This window comes from Oncorhynchus nerka, linkage group LG23 (assembly GCF_034236695.1).
Source record: "Oncorhynchus nerka isolate Pitt River linkage group LG23, Oner_Uvic_2.0, whole genome shotgun sequence".
Taxonomy (NCBI): domain Eukaryota; kingdom Metazoa; phylum Chordata; class Actinopteri; order Salmoniformes; family Salmonidae; genus Oncorhynchus; species Oncorhynchus nerka.
The window spans coordinates 19,849,613-19,869,868 of record NC_088418.1 but is presented as its reverse complement, the minus strand read 5'-3'; the positions used below and the strand labels follow the sequence as shown (position 1 = coordinate 19,869,868).

Here is a 20,256-nt window from a genome sequence, read left to right as displayed (position 1 = left end):
ACATACAGTGTCTATGGGGTCACATTGCACTTCCTAAGGCTTCCACTAATGTCAACAGTCTTTATAACCTTGTTTTATGCTTCTACTGTGAAGGAGGGGGGAATGGGAGCTGAATGAGTCAGTGGTCTGGCAGAGTGGCATGAGCTGACCTACGTGTGTCCACGTGAGAGTTAGCTTGAGTTCCATTGCATTTCTGAAGACAAAGGAATTCTCCGGTTGGAACATTATTGACGATTTTATGCTAAAAACATCCTCTCTGGTCACCCCCAAAACCAATTCTTTCTTTGGCCGCATCTCCTTCCAGTTCTCTGCTGCCAATGACTGGAACGAACTGCAAAAATCTCTGGAACTGGAAACACTTATCTTCCTCACTAGCTTTAAGCACCAGTTGTCAGAGCAGCTCACAGATTACTGCACCTGTACATAGCCCATCTATAATTTAGCCCTAACAACCACCACTCCCCCCTACTGTATTTATTTATTTAGCTCCTTTGCACCCCATTATTTCTATCTTTACTTTGCACTTTCTTCCACTGCAAATCTACCATTCCAGTGTTTTACTTGCTATATTGTATTTACTTCGCCACAATGGCCTTTTTTTGCCTTTTACCTCCCTCATCTCACCTCATTTGCTCACATTGTATATAGACTTATTTTTCTACTGTATTATTGACTGTATGTTTGTTTTACTCCACTCTGTGTCGAACTGCTTTGCGTTATCTTGGCCATCTTGGTCAATTGTAAATGAGAATTTGTTCTCAACTTGCCTACCTGGTTAAATAAAGGTGAAATAAAAATAAAATAAATGAATCTGCTCATTTATCACTCCAGTGTTAATCTGCTAAATTGTAATTACTTTGCTACTATGGCCTATTTATTGCCTTAACTCCTCACGCCATTTGCACACACTGTATATAGACTTTTTTTTTCTTTCTATTGTGTTATTGACTGTACGCTTGTTTATTCCATGTGTTGAGTTGATTTTATTTTTACAGGGACAGTGCACATTAATCAACGTTTCAGTAAAAGTGGTGGTTTTATTTTTTTATTTCACCTTTATTTAACCAGGTAGGCTAGTTGAGAACAAGTTCTCATTTACAACTGCGACCTGGCCAAGATAAAGCGTAGCAATTCGACACACAACAACACAGTTACACATGGAATAAACAAAATATACAGTCAATAATACAGTAGAACAAAAGAAAACAAAAAGTCTATATACAGTGAGTGCAAATGAGGTAAGTTAAGGAAATAAATAGGCCATGGTGGCGAAGTAATTACAATATAGCAATTAAACACTGGAATGGTAGATCGGCAGAAGATGAATGTGCAAATCAAATCAAATTTTATTTGTCACATACACATGGTTAGCAGATGTTAATGCGAGTGTAGCGAAATGCTTGTGCTTCTAGTTCCGACAATGCAGTGATAACCAACAAGTAATCTAACTAACAATTCCAAAACTACTGTCTTATACACAGTGTAAGGGGATAAGGAATATGTACATAAGGATATATGAATGAGTGATGGTACAGAGCAGCATACAGTAGATGGTATCGAGTACAGTATATACATATGAGATGAGTATGTAGACAAAGTAAACAAAGTGGCATAGTTAAAGTGGCTAGTGACATAAGAATGCAGTCGATGATCTAGAGTACAGTATATACATATGCATATGAGATGAATAATGTAGGGTAAGTAACATTATATAAGGTAGCATTGTTTAAAGTGGCTAGTGATATATTTACATCATTTCCCATCAATTCCCATTATTAAAGTGGCTGGAGTTGGGTCAGTGTCAATGACAGTGTGTTGGCAGCAGCCACTCAATGTTAGTGGTGGCTGTTTAACAGTCTGATGGCCTTGAGATAGAAGCTGTTTTTCAGTCTCTCGGTCCCAGCTTTGATGCACCTGTACTGACCTCGCCTTCTGGATGATAGCGGGGTGAACAGGCAGTGGTTCGGGTGGTTGATGTCCTTGATGATCTTTATGGCCTTCCTGTAACATCGGGTGGTGTAGGTGTCCTGGAGGGCAGGTAGTTTGCCCCGGTGATGCGTTGTGCAGACCTCACTACCCTCTGGAGAGCCTTACGGTTGAGGGCGGAGCAGTTGCCGTACCAGGCGGTGATACAGCCCGCCAGGATGCTCTCGATTGTGCATCTGTAGAAGTTTGTGAGTGCTTTTGGTGACAAGCCGAATTTCTTCAGCCTCCTGATGTTGAAGAGGCGCTGCTGCGCCTTCTTCACGACGCTGTCAGTGTGAGTGGACCAATTCAGTTTGTCTGTGATGTGTATGCCGAGGAACTTAAAACTTGCTACCCTCTCCACTACTGATCCATCGATGTGGATAGGGGGGTGTTCCCTCTGCTGTTTCCTGAAGTCCACAATCATCTCCTTAGTTTTGTTGACGTTGAGTGTGAGGTTATTTTCCTGACACCACACTCCGAGGGCCCTCACCTCCTCCCTGTAGGCAGTCTCGTCGTTGTTGGTAATCAAGCCTACCACTGTTGTGTCGTCCGCAAACTTGATGATTGAGTTGGAGGCGTGCGTGGCCACGCAGTCGTGGGTGAACAGGGAGTACAGGAGAGGGCTCAGAACGCACCCTTGTGGGGCCCCGTGTTGAGGATCAGCGGGAGGAGATGTTGTTGCCTACCCTCACCACCTGGGGCGGCCCGTCAGGAAGTCCAGTACCCAGTTGCACAGGGCGGGGTCGAGACCCAGGGTCTCGAGCTTGATGACGAGCTTGGAGGGTACTATGGTGTTGAATGCCGAGCTGTAGTCGATGAACAGCATTCTCACATAGGTATTCCTCTTGTCCAGGTGGGTTAGGGCAGTGTGCAGTGTGGTTGAGATTGCATCGTCTGTGGACCTATTTGGGCGGTAAGCAAATTGGAGTGGGTCTAGGGTGTCAGGTAGGGTGGAGGTGATATGGTCCTTGACTAGTCTCTCAAAGCACTTCATGATGACGGAAGTGAGTGCTACGGGCGGTAGTCGTTTAGCTCAGTTACCTTAGCTTTCTTGGGAACAGGAACAATGGTGGCCCTCTTGAAGCATGTGGGAACAGCAGACTGGTATAGGGATTGATTGAATATGTCCGTAAACACACCGGCCAGCTGGTCTGCGCATGCTCTGAGGGCGCGGCTGGGGATGCCGTCTGGGCCTGCAGCCTTGCGAGGGTTAACACGTTTAAATGTCTTACTCACCTCGGCTGCAGTGAAGGAGAGACCGCATGTTTTCGTTGCAGGCCGTGTCAGTGGCACTGTATTGTCCTCAAAGCGGGCAAAAAAGTTATTTAGTCTGCCTGGGAGCAAGACATCCTGGTCCGTGACTGGGCTGGGTTTCTTCTTGTAGTCCGTGATTGACTGTAGACCCTGCCACATGCCTCTTGTGTCTGAGCCGTTGAATTGAGATTCCACTTTGTCTCTGTACTGACGCTTAGCTTGTTTAATAGCCTTGCGGAGGGAATAGCTGCACTGTTTGTATTCGGTCATGTTGCCAGACACCTTGCCCTTATTAAAAGCAGTGGTTCGCGCTTTCAGTTTCACGCGAATGCTGCCATCAATCCACGGTTTCTGGTTTGGGAATGTTTTTATCGTTGCTATGGGAACGACATCTTCGACGCACGTTCTAATGAACTCGACACACCGAATCAGCGTATTCGTCAATATTTCCATCTGACGCAATACGAAACATGTCCCAGTCCACGTGATGGAAGCAGTCTTGGAGTGTGGAGTCAGCTTGGTCTGACCAGCGTTGGACAGACCTCAGCGTGGGAGCCTCTTGTTTTAGTTTCTGCCTGTAGGCAGGGATCAGCAAAATGGAGTCGTGGTCAGCTTTTCCGAAAGGGGGGCGGGGCAGGGCCTTATATGCGTCGCGGAAGTTAGAGTAACAATGATCCAAGGTTTTACCACCCCTGGTTGCGCAATCGATATGCTGGTAAAATTTAGGGAGTCTTGTTTTCAGATTAGCTTTGTTAAAATCCCCAGCTACAATGAATGCAGCCTCCGGATAAATGGTTTCCAGTTTGCAAAGAGTTAAATAAAGTTTGTTCAGAGCCATCGATGTGTCTGCTTGGGGGGGGGGATATATACGGCTGTGATTATAATCGAGGAGAATTCTCTTGGAAGATAATGCGGTCTACATTTGATTGTGAGGAATTCTAAATCAGGTGAACAGAAGGATTTGAGTTCCTGTATGTTTCCTTCATCACACCATGTCTTGTTAGTCATGAGGCATACGCCCCCGCCACTCTTCTTACCAGAAAGATGTTAGTTTCTGTCGGCGCGATGTGTGGAGAAACCCGTTGGCTGCACCGCATCGGATAGCGTCTTCCCAGTAAGCCATGTTTCTGTGAAGCAGAGAACGTTGCAGTCTCTGATGTCCCTCTGGAATGCTACCCTTGCTCGGATTTCGTCAACCTTGTTGTCAAGAGACTGGACATTGGCAAGAAGAATGCTGGGGAGTGGTGCGCGATGTGCCCTTTTTCGGAGTCTGACCAGAACACCGCCTCGTTTCCCTCTTTTTCGGAGTCGTTTCCTTGGGTCGCTGCATGCGATCCATTCCGTTGTCCTGTTTGTAAGGCAGAACACCGGATCCGCGTCGCGGAAAACATATTCTTGGTCGTACTGATGGTGAGTTGGCGCTGATCTTATATTCAGTAGTTCTTCTCGACTGTATGTAATGAAACCTAAGATGACCTGGGGTACTAATGTAAGAAATAACACGTAAAAAAACAAAAAACTGCATAGTTTCCTAGGAACGCGAAGCGAGGCGGCCATCTCAGTCGGCGCCGGAAGTCGAACAAGTTAGGTAGAGATACTGGGGTGCAAAGGAGCAAAATAAATAAATAAATACCAGTATGGGGATGAGGTAGGTAGATAGATGGGCTGTTTACAGATAGGCTAAGTACAGGTGCAGTGATCTGGAAACTGCTCTGACAGCTGGTGCTTAAAGCTAGTGAGGGAGATGTGATTCCAGCTTCAGAGATTTTTGCAATTCGTTCCAGTCATGGGCAGCAGAGAACTGTAAGGAAAGACGACCAAAGGAGGAATTGGCTTTGGGGGTGACCAGTGAGATATACCTGCTGGAGCGCGTGCTACGAGTGTGTGCTGCTATGGTGACCAGTGAGCTGAGATAAGGCAGGGCTTTACCTAGCAGAGACTTGTAGATAACCTGTAGCCAGTGGGTTTGGCGACGAGTATGAAGCGAGGGCCAACCAACGAGAGCGTACAGGTCGCAATGGTGGGTAGTGTATGGGGCTTTGGTGACAAAACGGATGGCACTGTGATAGACTGCATCCAGTTTGTTGAGTAGAGTGTTGGAGGCTATTTTATAGATGACATCACCGAAGTCGAGGATCGGTAGAATGGTCAGTTTTACGAGGGTATGTTTGGCAGCATGAGTGAAGGATGCTTTGTTGCGATATAGGAAGCCGATTCTATATTTAATTTTGGTTTGGAGATGCTTAATCTGAGTCTGGAAGGAGAGTTTACAGTCTAACCAGACACCCAGGTATTTGTAGTTGACCACGTATTCTAAGTCAGAGCCGTCCAGAGTAGTGATGCTGGACGGGCGAGCAGGTGCAGGCAGTGATAGTTTGAATAGCATGCATTTAGTTTTACTTGCGTTTTAAGAGCAGTTTGAGGCCACGGAAGGAGAGTTGTATGGCATTGAAGCTCGTCTGGAGGTTAGTTAACACAGTGTCCAAAGAAGGGCCAGAAGTATACAGAATGGTGTCGTCTGCGTAGAGATGGATCAGAGAATCACCAGCAGCAAGAGCGACATCATTGATATATACAGAAAAGAGTCTGCCCGAGAATTTAACCCTGTGGCACACCCATAGACTGTCAGAGGACCAGACAACACGCCCTCCGATTTGACACACTGAACTCTATCAGATAAGTAGTTGGTAAACCAGGCGAGGCAATCATTTGAGAAACCAAGGCTGTCGAGTCTGCCAATAAGAATGTTGTGATTGACAGAGTCGAAAGCCTTGGCCAGATCAATGAATAAGGCTGCACAGTAATGTCTCTTATCGATGGCGGTTATGATGTCGTTTAGAACCTTGAGCGTGGCTGAGGTGCACCCATGACCAGCTCTGAAACCAGATTGCATAGCGGAGAAGGTATGGTGGGATTCAAAATGGTCAGTAATCTGTTTAACTTGGCTTTCGAAGACCTTAGAAAGAGAGAGCAGGATAGATATAGGTCTGTAGCAGTTTGGGTCTAGAGTGTCACCCCCCTTGAAGAGGGGGATGACCGCAGCTTTCCAATCTTTGGGAATCTCAGACGATACGAAAGAGAGGTTGAACAGGCTAGTAATAGGGGTTGCAACAATTTCTGCAGATAATTTTAAAAAGAGAGGGTCCAGATTGTCTAGCCCGGCTGATTTGTAGGTGTCCAGATTTTGCAGCTCTTTCAGAACATCGGCTATCTGGATTTGGGTAAAGGAGAAATGGTTGGGGGCTTTGGCGGGTTGCTGTGGAAGGTGCCGGGCAGTTGACCGGGGTAGGGGTAGCCATGTGGAAAGCATGGCCAGCCGTAGAGAAATGCTTATTGAAATGTTCAATTATAGTGGATTTATCGGTGGTGACAATTTTTCCTAGCCTCAGAGCAGTGGGCAGCTGGGAGGAGGTGCTCTTATTCTCCATGGACTTTACAGTGTCCCAGAACTTTTTTGAAATTTTAGCCAGGCGGCTAATTTTCAACCACAGTCCCAGGGCAGGTTATTAAAAAAATTACAATATAGACAATCATTGAGCAATGAGCACACACAGAGCAACATAGAACAAAAAGCAGCAAGACAAAATCCATAAAAGCAACAACAAGTGTTTCCATACCTCACAAGCTACAGACAACTGACAACATGGTAACTTTGTGTTGTTGTCTGTGTCACACTGCTTTGCTTTTTCTTGGCCAGGTTGCAGTTGTAAATGAGAACTTGATCTGAACCAGCCTACCTGGTTAAATAAAGGTGAAATAAAAAAATGAAATAAGAGCTTTATATTGCTCTCCGAATCCTCATCATGCCACAAGGCTGCTGTGAGTCTGCAGTCTCCGTTACATTACATTTGACCAATGTACCATGAGCCAGTGACACACCATTATTGAGCCACATACCACAAACCCCCAAGGTGCCTTGTCGCTGTTATAAACTGGTTACCATGTAATTAGAGCAGTACAAATAAATGTTTTGTCATACCTATGGTACACGGTCTGATATACCACAGCTGTTGGCCAATCAGCAGTCAGGGCTCGAACCACCCAGTTTATAATTTGCAATAGACTTACATGGCCATCTCACTATGCTATTTGAAGGAGCGTGGACGCATCTGTCCTGCGGTACCATGTTTTGTTTCATATGTGACCGTTGATGAATGCAGACGTTACATATACTGCAAATCAATGTTTTGTTTTCACGTGCATGCAAGCCGTTTTTAGATGGGAACGTTGGGAGTTTAAACCACGGCCGAGTCACACTAAAAACGGTCAAAATGGGACTTGATGGGACTCTCTGCTTGGTATTAAGGAGATAGATCGGGGGTGTAATTGTACGTCAAGCTGCTTCATGCTACAGAAATGCCTATGAGCATTCTGGCTCGTACAAGGCCACTTACTTAATTTAATCATAATAATAACACTTTTGCAAAGGAAGGAATTTGCAATGACTTCACAGCAAAGTAAATATGCATGGGTGTTGAGTCACTGTGAAACTAAAATTGGCGACGCATAATTACACCCTCCTCTGCACCCGGTGGACAAGTTCTCTGCCAGCCTGAAGTAGATTTCATGTAGAAACAGGCAAACAGTTCACCTACAGAAACCTACTAATCCTCAGAATAGACTTACAAGAAACAGATGTTCAGTCAAATAGGAGGAGAAAGGAAGACCACACAAGTCAACACACTCATCTCAAAAGCTAACCGATTAGTCAAACCAAATGAGTATAGCCATCCATTTTCAAATGGAACTGCTTTTAATTGCAAGTAGTAGTCGTAGTAACAGCAGTAGCAGAAGCAACAATATGACATATTTACAAAAACCATTCAGGATCTCACAATGTCTGTTTGTTTGGTTGTGCAGCTGTATGGACAAAGAGCCTTCTTTTAATCCTATCAGAGTATGTACATCCAGGTCCATAATTATTGGAACCCTAGATACAGATGTGCCAAAAAGACCGTGTAAAATAAATAATACAAAACACTGAGCTATATTGTCTGCAACAAAAATTGGAAATTGTATTTTATACTAATACAATTGTTTATCGAATGATTCAGTTTAACAAGTAATACAAAAAAACAGGGGTCAGTTATTGGCACCCCTGTTTTAGGTACCCAGACTGTCCTCTTGCAAAGATAACAACACTTTTTTTGTTTTGTTTTTTTGACCATTCCTCCGTACAGAATCTTTCCAGATCCTTGATATCCTTCATCTGCTCTTATGAACTGCCCTCTTCAATTCAAACCACAGGTTCTCAATGGGGTTCATGTCTGTTGACTGAGATGGCCATTGCAAAATGTTGAGCCATTTCTTTGTGGATTGTGGCTGTCTTTTTCCTCGTAAAGGGAGGGTGCTGGAGTACTGAAAACAGGGGTGTCAATCATTTTAACCCCTATTTTGTTTGTTAAACCAAATCTTTCTCTAAACAGTTGTATTAGTATAAAATAATTCCCCTATTTTATTTTTTTTGTCATACCACATAGCTCTTTATATTGTTTATTTTATAGTCTTTTTTTGCTCATCTTTATCAAGGGTGCCAATAATTATGGACCAGTCTGTAGATATAGTGTATCCATAGTGGCCTACCATTGCAGAGTAGTTTGAATCTCTATATCCGCCCAACATCCTTGGGGCAATCACATTACACAATTTCAAAGCTAACCAGCTGAGGGAGACATTTAGCAGCATTTTTTGGGATATCCCAACCAGATTTGCTGTATTACAGTATTAGCCATAAAACACATTTGGTTTTTCAACGATTTTATAGAATATACATATCCCTCCCATTTCTATGGCCATTGAGAGTAAAAGAACCTCTAAACATTGTTCTAATAATTTGCTAACGGGGTGTCTCTTCTGCTACCTCTATCTCTACAAGAGAACACAGTGTCAGAGGAGATACATTGCAGTGTTATGTACACTGTACACCTGGTAAATTACCACCCCAGTAAAAACTATTTCCAGCCCCAGTAGACTACCTCATATAACATTGAATACTCTCTATCAAACCAATTGGAACAGCAGTGGCATCAGGCGGCCATTATGTTCGAGGTGGCAGGATGTATGTGAGGATAGAGGGGGTTTCAAACACCTGAAGCAGCTTTTTTCCCCCTGCAATCTATAGCCATAATCATTATGCCTAATTCTATTCTACACATTCCAGAGGGTGTCATTCTGACTGTTTTCAATCCCAAATCTTAACGTACTGCACAAACATGCCTCGGATATTACATTCAAATTACAACACAGTACATGGGATGATAACACACAATCAATACAGGCACATATAATTTCATAATTAATACACAAATATCATGATATTATCATAAGGTGCCAGATTACATTTAAAGCAAGTATTTTTTTTCTGCATATCTAAGCATATGTCAAGCTGTCTTTATCCTCCTAACTGGTGTGTTTTTTTTTCTTTTGACTAAATATGCTTCCCCTCATCTCTGCTAATATCTGGGTAAAATATTGAAAGGAATGTGAGTCTTATTCAGTACATTTAGTGATTGCTTGCTTTTCTAAAGTCTAGCAACCTTGCCAGCAGGAATGTTAGACAAGCTGATCTAACTTGATTTTCCGTGGTGGAAAAAAGTACCCAATTGCTATACTTCAGTAAAAGTAAAGATACCTTTTTTTAATAGAAAATGACTCAAGTAAAAGTGAAGGTCACCTAGTAAAATAATACTTGAGTAAAAGTCTATTTGTTTTGAGTTTTACTTAAGTATCAAAAGTAAATATAATTGCTCAAATATACTTAAGTATCAAAAGTAAATACTTCAAATCCTTATATTAAGCAAATTTATACAGAGACTTATATATTTTATTTATTTACGGATAACCAGGGGTACACTCCAACACTGACATAATTTACAAAAGAAGCATTTGTGTTTAATGAGTCCGCCAGATCAGAGGCAGTAGGGATGACCAGGAATGTGCTCTTGATAAGTGTGTGAATTGGATAATTTTCCTGTCCTGCTAAGCACTCAAAATGTAACGAGTACTTTTGGGTGTCAGGGAAAACGTATGCAGTAAAAAGTACATATTTTCTTTTAAGAATGTAGTGGAGTAAAAGTAAAGTAAATATAAATGGTAAAGTACAGATACCTCCAAATGACTTAAGTAGTACTTCAAAGTATCTTTACTTAGTTACTGTACACTACTGTTGATAGTCTCAATAGCTTGGTAGCTACCCACTGGGCACAGTCGTCAATTAAACTTTTATTCCATGTTGGTTCAACGTAATTTCATTTAAATGACTTGATGCTTCAACCAGTGTGTGCCCAGTGGGTAGTTATGAGGGTGGGAGAAAGCCAACCTCATAAAACTTCAAGAGGGCTAGCATTACAGAGAAACAACAAAACATTTATTTTATTTATTCATCAAGAAGGAATCAATAGGCTACATAGCTTGATCAAAATTAATTTACAAACATACCTCCTGCGAGTCCTGCCCATCACCTGCAGCTAAAATTAAACGATGTGCGAGCCACTCCACACTCACTCTCCTCTTTCAGTGAGGATACTGCATGTACTCGAGTATCTAGCATCAACTGCGTTTGCCAGTCTGTTTGTGCTATCATGAAAACTCATTGTCAGGCCAAACATGTTTGTCAGGCCAAACAATGACAGCAATGGAGGTGGCAAGAGCACAAGCAGATCTGGGATCAGGTTACTGCATTTCACCTTGTAGAGCAAGAAGAGGAGCTGATAGTTTTTCTCAATATCTGATTATGAGAACTGCTCCTTCCTTTGACTGCCAGTCAGTAGTGTACGGCCCCTGAGTCATTTCGAGGTGAACCACTTGTGACGCTCGAACCTGAGAGACAGACCCTTGACATGATGAAAGGGACGGTGTGGGCTGACCTCTGCTTTTACTCCGACGGAAAAGACTGCGTTTGAGGACAGTGTACGACCGCGTTCGACCCCTTCCTCTCGCTCTCTGTGGGTCGTTTGTTTAGTTAACAATCATTACACACACAGTGTTCTGTACTTATGCCATCTCTCCAGATCCTTTATATGATCACGTTTCCTTTAAGGTTCGGGAGCGTTCATTTATTCACTAATGAAGTAGATTTTATTGGAACACTGCCACAGCTGATACGCCGTAATGAATGGGCTAGATAGATGTGTGCACATTGACTCAGTGTTCAGTACATACCCTAGTGACCGCAGTGAGTCATGGCGACACAAATGATGAGTGACATCAAGCGGCAGTCCCTGACTCCCTGCCAATCGAGATTGGACTCAACACACACACACATTTTGTTCTATCCTCGTGGGGACCTAAAATGTATTTCCATTCAAAATCCTATTTTCCCCAAATCTAACCCAAATCCTTATTCTAACCCTAATTGTAATCCTAACCTCTAAGGGCCTTTGTCCTCATGGGGATGTGGGAAATGTCCCCACGAGGGAGCATTTTCCTTGTTTTACTATCCTTGTTGTACTTTGGGGGATTTTAGGTCCCCACAAGGATAGAAGAGCCAACCAATACACACACATACACACACACACACACACACACTGCCCTGTATTATGAAACACCAGTATAAAATATCATCCATCTGAGAACTCACATGTAACAAACTAATTATGACATGTCATTTACAATATTTTACACTGTGCATACGGTTTGCGAACTGAAGGAAAACAAGCGACTTAGAGACATTGCTCACACACAGAGGACAATAGGTGCTTACAGTAGAAGAATGTATGACATTATATCTAATATCTGCCATCTTTGCTCTCCTGTAAGTACATTTCGGGTGAGGCAGAGTGTAGATAGTTTCTCCATACAAACACCACCTGTTCTCCTCAAGGTGTGTGGGACTTTGTCTGTGTCAGTCTGTATCTGTGTGTTTGTGTGCAGGAGCAAGGTAGTGATAGCAGCTTCTAGCCCTTCACAAATGAACGACACATTGAGAGAAGGCTGAGGTTCCATCCTCCTGATCCTATATGTCTTTATCCTACGCCCTCGTCCTCTTGGGTTAAATCTATGTACGGTCTACCTAATCTACTGTACAGAGAGAGAGAGAGTTCAACTGCCTCTGGCATAATGATGCTAATTACAATGCCTGATGTCACTATGTTAAAGAGAATCATTCATTCCTATAATTTACTGTGTTAAATAACACTAATACACGAAGACAATTTTTTTGTGAACAAAAGTTTCATTTTGTCGTGTTAAGGTTGGTAGCAACATGTGGAAATCGTTGTGGAAATCTGTTGCAGCTCAACAACTACAACACCCACAATGCAATGCTCTCTCTATGGGCTGGCTGGCTAGCTTGGTAGGCTGCTAGCTAGCAAATGTAGCTACACACAGTAATACCAAAATCAATATCAGCATGTAAAGTAGCTAGTTAGCTGTAAAATCACCCCCCCCCCCTCAAAAGAAAAATGTTCACTAAATTACCATGTTCAACCTGCAGATCGATGTGCCTCACAGAGTGGAGTCTGACATTCTCAATGGCCATGCAATGGCATCATGCAATGCACCCTGGACTGAAGAGACCGACAAATAGGAGAAATGTGGTGGACCCTCTGTTAAATTAAACATTTCTCGAGGTAGGAATATCGCAAAAATATGATCAATGGCTCATTAGATAGAAGACAACCTCTTGTGTTATGGCATTGGTCAGTATTGAAATCTGACAAGTATGATAGACGTTTTCACCATCTAAAAGTCATGTTCCTATTAACTTCCAGTGTAGCAAGAACGGCTTTATCGCAGTGCTACGTCATACCGGGTGGATTTCTGCCTGCTTGAATGGCAATAGCTCAGATACACATGAAAACATGAAATGTCTCCGGGAATTGATAGAACATCGCTCCGAGATGCATCAAAACAATATAACATTCAAATTGGGTGAATCTTTCCTTTTAATGGGCTGTGAAAATAGTGACGCACACACACCCTAACATGGTGAGGCCTTTCAGGGAAAACACACACACACACACACACACACACACAGAGGAAGGCAGGCAAGTACACAGACACACACACACACAGAACCATGGATTCTCCATCTGTACACATTTAGAGAGATAACAACATTGCCCTTGGACTGTGGTGGTGAAATGCACCCATCTCTCTACCAATCAAAACACTGCAGCTGTGGCTCCCTCAGTGATGCAATACTGTCCATTCAGAAATCATCAGCGTCACTCTGACAGCATAGAAGTGATTCTGAAACACAACTCCTCCTGTTGAGTAGCAACAAGATTGGCACCACGACAGCTTGGTTATGCTAGGAGCATATCACCTTTAAGCCAACTAGTGCTGACAGCAGAAGAGAAAATGTCATACCAGATTATAAACTGTACACAGTATACGAACAGCCCATCTCAGAGACCGTGAATGTGTGTGTGTGTGTGTGTGTGTGTGTGTGTGTGTGTGTGTGTGTGTGTTTGGCCATGCTAGCATCTAAAGGTTGAGCCAACTATAAATCAGAGTATTGATCTTGATAACTGCCGACAGACGAATGGTAGTAACAAGGGGAAGTTAACATGGGGTGTGATCTATGCTAAACTGGGGTTTACAAGGAGATCAAAAACACATCACAGAAAACCATGTCTATGTACAGCATCAAGATCGTTTGAAGTCGGAGAATCAATGATCAATGATCCTGGATGCAAAACTCAAAAGTCTCCAGCTTCAGTCAGAGGACATCTGGCTTGGTGAGTTTCATCTTTCCTGATCAATAAATAAGATGCGTTATCAAAAGTGTGCTTTCTCATATCCTGATCAAGACAGCACTAATCAATCCATGTCAATGAAGAGACATGAGAGACCTCTTTTTCATCTTCTTCCATTCCATCTCTGTCTTTGTTTTTCTGAGACGGATCTTGGCAGATGTGTTCTAATGCAGGTTTTCCCAAGCCTGGGTGCACGCTGTTTTTTTTTGCCCTAGCACCACACAGCTGATTCAAATAATTAAAGATGAGTTGGTTATTTGAGTCAGCTGTGTAGTCCTGGGGGCAAAAACCAAAAGATGCACCCGGGGAGGGGAGGGGAGGGGAGGGGGGGGGGTCGGGAAAGCCTGGACCCCCCTGGTGTTTGGGCCGTTGTACAGGAGATTATAGAAGAGTGCCTTTAATATGAGTAGTCCTTCTAACTGCTCCACACTGTCCATCTGCTCAAGGAGACACACAAGCAGCCCACACACACACACACACACACACTCAGATACTGGTCTGCAGCTCGCCATTGAGCAGCGCGGCGTTGTGCATTTCCGCGGTGACGTCATTGACCATGCGCGTTCGCTCCATGCGGCTGTCGCTGCGCTCCGCCTCATCCAGGCCCGCCACCTTCTTCAAGCACAGAACATTCTGAAAGCTCTTCTTGAAGTTGTCTGACAGGAAGGCGTACAGGATGGGGTTGGCACAGCTGTTGGCATAGCCCAGCACCACCACAAACTCAAAGGTGCTCTTGAGGACGGGTGTGGTGTCGATGGTGCCGGTCACCGAGGTGACGTTGAACACGTAGAAGGGCAGCCAGCAGAGCACGAACATGGCCACTACGATGGACACCATCCTGGTCACCTTCCTCTCCGAACGCTTACGCTTAGTGGAGCCCACGCGCATGCCTGACGACTTCACCTATTGGACGGGGAGAGAGGGGATGCATCCATTGTTATTGGTGATACTACCTTCTTAGATGCTACAACTGTGCCTATCGCTATGGTTACAGGCAACAGGTAGATAGATAACAGGTTCCAGCATTTCAGAACGGAGAACTTGACCAAAGACGTCAGCAATAATAAATAAAAACACCAATTTGAAAATAAAAACACCATGAACAGGGAGGGGCTCACCTTGATGATGATGAGCAGGTAACAGAGGCAGATGACGATGAGCGGCAGGAAGAAACCTAGGAGGAAGGTGTAGAACATGAAGGCCGTCTGATAGGCCCCCTGAGGCTCCGGCCACACAATGGTACACGCCCAAGCCTGGTTATTATTGGGCATCAGACCGCTGAAGATCATGATTGGCAGGTTGACCAGCAGGGACACTCCCCACATGGTCAGGTTGATGATCTTAGCCACACGTGGCTTCCGCCACTTGGTGGACTTTATGGGGTGGACCACGGCCAGGTAGCGGTCGACGCTCATGACCGTGAGGCAGAAGATGGAGGTGAACTGGTTGAGGGAGTCCACAGTCATGACCAGGCGGCAGAGCACGGAGCCGAAGGGCCAGTGGACCAGGGCCAGCTGCACGGCGATGAAAGGTAGACTCAGCATACAGAGGACGTCGGCCACAGCCAGGTTCAGGATATAGATATTAGTCACCGTCTTCATCTTGGCGTAGCGCAGGATAACATAGATCACCAAGGTGTTGCCGGTCAGCCCCACGGCGCACACCGTGAAGTAGATGAAGGTGATAACTACGGAGCTGGTCTTGTCGAAGGCCTGGTGGGTCTCGTCCGGAGTGTCATTCCGGGACCCCAGGTCAGACTCGTTCCCTGGGAAGTAGCTGTCGTAGTACAGGGGCTCGGGGAGGGAGAGGTTGGGGGGCGACGGAAGGAGAGGCCAGGGATCCATGCTGACAGAGGAGGGCTGGGTTGGCTCTGTTTCAGGGTTGAAGACACTAATCTCACATCCCACCTGAGTGTACAGTACAAAGAGAGAATGGAGACAGTGGGTGAGAACAGAGAAACTCAACGACGAGGGAGAATACATTCCTTCAAAGCACCATGGTAACTGAGCCTGCTATATAATGGTTTACACTCAACATTAAGTTACATAATAAAGCCTGGCCCTTCATTTATAGGTCCCCACACAATATAGGACTTGCAGGACTCCACACTCCTCCAGTAGGGCTTTTGGTGTTTTCATTTGAATGTGTTGAACAAACAGCACCAAGCTGATGTGAAACCCCTTGAAAAACACCCATGGATTCTCAAGTGTCCAGTAATGAAACTATTCTCCAATGCAAAGGTGTTTGTTTTATGATAAAGGACCAGACCAAGCCAAAATAATGTTTGTTGAGAATTGATTTAAAATGGAAAACCAAAATCCATGGGCAGGGAAAAGGTTAGGATTTCATGCTGTTATTTCTGTTGGGCATAAAGCTCTGTGGATCTGGGTTTATTGTGCAAACACAGGTCCTCTATTGGATTGGTGGTGATGAGAAGCTCGCACTGCATGGGAAACATGTAGCGCTCTGGTCAGAGACAGTGGCAGCAGGGCCGTAGCCAGGGTCTGAGTTTTAGAGGTCTGTTAAGACAGTTGAAGCTCGTTTACTGCATTTCTATACAGTTTAAAAACTCAAAAATGCTATTTGGACAACAGCAAAATCAAGCATCAATGACCCCCAGCCATTATCACATTGGTTGATGTAGCTTCATTCACCTCCGTCGATCTACTAAGACATAGCCTATTAGCTATACAATTAGCCGCTACACTCACATTAGCTCAAAACCGGGATTAAAAAACTGAAATTGAATATGTACAAAGGAATCTGTTAGCAGAAAAACGATTTTATTAACGAAAGATAAACAAGTACATTTGCTTTATAGAATTGGTTTGTTTGCAGTTTAACAGCTAATTTCCTGTAATTCTACACATTTTGCCATGACTGATGCCATGTTAATATGATATATTAATATGCAAATTACAACAACAATCTATGGGGGCCCATGGAGGTCAGGGCCCCTGGGCACGTGCCCTGCATGCCCGATCAGTAATTCGGCCATGATTACTAGTTTAGACTAATTTACCAATCTAAAACATTTTAATAACTGACATGGGCTATTTGAGTGACTGTCAGTGACTGACCTAAAACAAGAGGAAAATTTTCACTTTGTGTATTCTACTATTCTAACACTCAGAACAACCTCAATTCATAGGGGCAAGGACTCTACAAGGCGTCGAAAGTGTTCCACAGGGATGCTGGTCAACGTTGACTCCAATGCTTCCCACAATTGGGTCAAGTTGGCTGGATGTCCTGTGGGTGGTGGACCATTCTTGATACACACGGGAAACTGCTGAGCGTGAAAAACCCAGCGGCGATGCAGTTCTTGACACAAACAGGTGCGCCTGGGACCTACTACCATACCCCGTTCAAAGACACTTACATTTGTGTCTTTCCCATTCACCCTCTAAATGGCACATACACAATCCATGTCTCATGGCTTAGAAATCCTTCTTTAACCCGTCTCCACCCCTTCATCTATACTGATCAAAGTGGATTTAACAGGTGACATCAATAAGGGATCATAGTTTTCACCTGGATTCACCTGGTCAGTCTGTCATGGAAAGAGCAGGTGTTCTTCATGTTTTTTATACTCCGTGTATACAGTGCTGTGAAAAGGTATTTGCCCCCTTTCAAATGTGATCTACTTTTGCATATTTTTGATATTGAATGTTATCAGATCTTCAACCAAAACCTAATATTAGATAAAGGGAACCTGAATGAACAAATAACAACAATTCCATACTTATTCCAGGTCCCGAGGCAGCAAAGCATCCCCAAACCATCACACCACCACTACCATGATTGACTGTTGGTATACGTTTCTTACTGTGGAATGCAGAGGCATAATGGGACCCATGTTGTCCAAAAAGTTATACTTTTGACTCATCTGTCCATAGAACATTCTTCCAAAGAACCTTGATCATCATCCAGATTTTTATTTATTTATTTATTTATTTGGCAAAGTTGAGTCAACTTTTTGGATGAGATGGGTCCCATTATGTCTGGCGAAAACCAAACACTGCATTCCCCAGTAAGAACCTCATACCAACAGTCAAGCATAATGGTGGTAGTGTGATGGTTTGGGGATGCGTTGCTGCCTCAGGACCTGGAAGACTTGCCTTAATAGAAGGAACAATGATTTCTGCTCTGTATCAGAGAATTCTACAGGAGAATGTCAGACCATCCGTCTGTGAACTGAAGCTTAGCTGGGTCATGCAGCAAGAAAATGATCCAAAACACACAATCAGGTCTACATGAAAATCGTTATAAAGCAACACATTTGAAGTTTTGGAATGGCCTAGTCAAAGTCCAGATCTAATCCCAATTAAGATGTCGTGGCAGGACGTGAAATGAGCAGTTCATGCTTGAAAACCCACAAATATCACTGAGTTAATGCAGTTCTGCATGTAAAATTCCTTCACAGTGATGTGGGAGACTGATCAACAACTACAGGAAGCGTTTGGTTGCAGTCTTTGCAGTGAAAGGTGGCACAAACAGTTATTGAGTGTAAGAGGAAAATTACTTTTTCACACAAGGGAATTGGGTGTTGCATAACTTTAATTAATAAAATAAGTATCATATTTTTTTGGTTATTTGCAAACACAGGTTCCCTTTATATAATATTGAGTTCTGGTTTAAGATCTGATAACATTCAGTATAAAAAAATATGCAAAAATAGAGAACATTAGAAAGGGAGCAAATACTATTCATGACATTGTATACAGTTTACACGTACATATATTTTTTACTTGACTAGATTATTTTTTTTCACAATTCGAAAAAAATTGTGGCAGGAATTCTCTTTGGAGTTGGATTTTTTGTAATATTCTAGATATATTTAAATCGTAGCCAACAGACAAATGTTAGATAGTATTTACTATGATATTATTAGACAACTCTTTGGTTCAGTATCGATTATGTGCATATTTTATGCAGAAATATTGGCCTTCTAAAATGCAAGATGTTTATGATTATTCTGTCTTCTATCATTCTAAAATATTTCTCACGCCAAACAAGTCTTCAATCTATGATATTTTTGTCAATATTGCTGGTGCAGAGGTTATTTTGTGTTCTCATTGATTGCTTTCTCTGTTTGGCCTCCAAATGTAGACACTAACATTAAATTAATGTCATATGTCAAGTACTACATGGCGTTTGGAATTTCAACAATGGACCTTTACTGATACATTTGGAGCATTAAAATTCAACAGCGGGCACAATGGCGCACACATGCGCACGAGAAATTGCCTAATCTTGATCAGAATATAAAATAACAGGTGCGCTGTTATAAATGAATACAGATAACAAAATTGAACAGGTGACAATTGAAATAAAGAAATATCCATGTCCGATTAAAAATATACATTGGTTACACGTTTGGTAGGCATATTTAACCTTTGACGACTGGTTATCACAATTAATTTACTTATTGTTTGGTAATAGCACGTACAATTTCAAGATTCATGTAGGTTAAACGTACCTTTTATTGTGAAAATTGTACGCCACATTAGCTCCATTTTGACAAGGTGTTATTTCAGCCAAGAGTATTCCGACTTCCACTTCTGGGCATCAGTGAAAGTCCATGGGAAGGCAGCATTCTGCCCCGTGGCTTCCACTTAAAGTATGATACACCTGTCCTCCCATTACGCACAGTGGTATCTTGTGCACCAAAGTGGTGACGGTCATCACCACATATCTAACAGTTATGTGTAATATGTTAAAGAGGCAATAGGCTCCAGTATATATATATATATATTTTAAATACCTCAGATAGCAATTACAATTGTGTAAATCATTTGTAGATCGTTTTGAGCAACTGATGTATCCAAAAGTAGCCTACTGGCGCTGAATCAACGACCAGAGCAAATGCGAAATCTGTTCTAGCAGGACGACTGAAGCGCAAAGGAGAGCGCAGCCTGTCAGCGCGCTGATGAGCGTTCCACTCACTGCTGCGTTCGGTGGAATTGAATGATGGGTGAGTGCGCGTTTGCTGCAGGTTTCATCTCTGCATGCAGATGGAGCTGCCGATCCGCTATGCTCTCGCCCCTCCTCCCTCCTCACCAAACTCCCCCAATGTGCGTCAGTGTCCATCCGCCTGCGTGAAGGAAACTGCCATTAAGAGTTCCTCGCTCTTATATTTTCTAGGGAGGATATGTGCTCGTACTAATGTCTTTAATGGAAACGGTTGGGTCAGTCACCAGACGGAGCATTTTATCTGTTTACACGAGCGCGACAGACTGCGCAACCAGAGTTTATAGTGAACACTGGAGGATAAGCATCTTCTGAACGATCTCTGTCAAAAGCGTCTGAGAAAGTTTCCCTTGTTCAAGCACCT

The 20,256-nt window shown here is 43.3% G+C and overlaps 1 protein-coding gene across 1 annotated transcript; it reads right to left on the bottom strand.

The window, feature by feature from the left end:
• Positions 1-7,940: 7,940 nt before the first annotated feature.
• On the bottom strand, positions 7,941-19,983 carry sstr2a (somatostatin receptor 2a). Its single transcript, XM_029629129.2, has 3 exons — positions 19,402-19,983; positions 15,041-15,829; positions 7,941-14,825 (listed from the first exon to the last, which is right to left on the bottom strand). Exons 2-3 carry the CDS (start codon positions 15,764-15,766, stop codon positions 14,409-14,411), a joined length of 1,143 nt encoding a protein of 380 aa, XP_029484989.1. The 5' UTR covers positions 15,767-15,829; positions 19,402-19,983; the 3' UTR covers positions 7,941-14,408.
• Positions 19,984-20,256: the final 273 nt, after the last annotated feature.

Coding starts and splice junctions, on each gene's coding strand:
- sstr2a (XM_029629129.2), bottom strand. CDS start 15,766: ATGGATCCCTGGCCTCTCCTTCCGTCGCCCCCCAACCTCTCCCTCCCC. Junction 14,826..15,040: donor ACCTGCTCATCATCATCAAG/GTGAGCCCCTCC, acceptor CCCGTCCAATAG/GTGAAGTCGTCAGGCATGCG.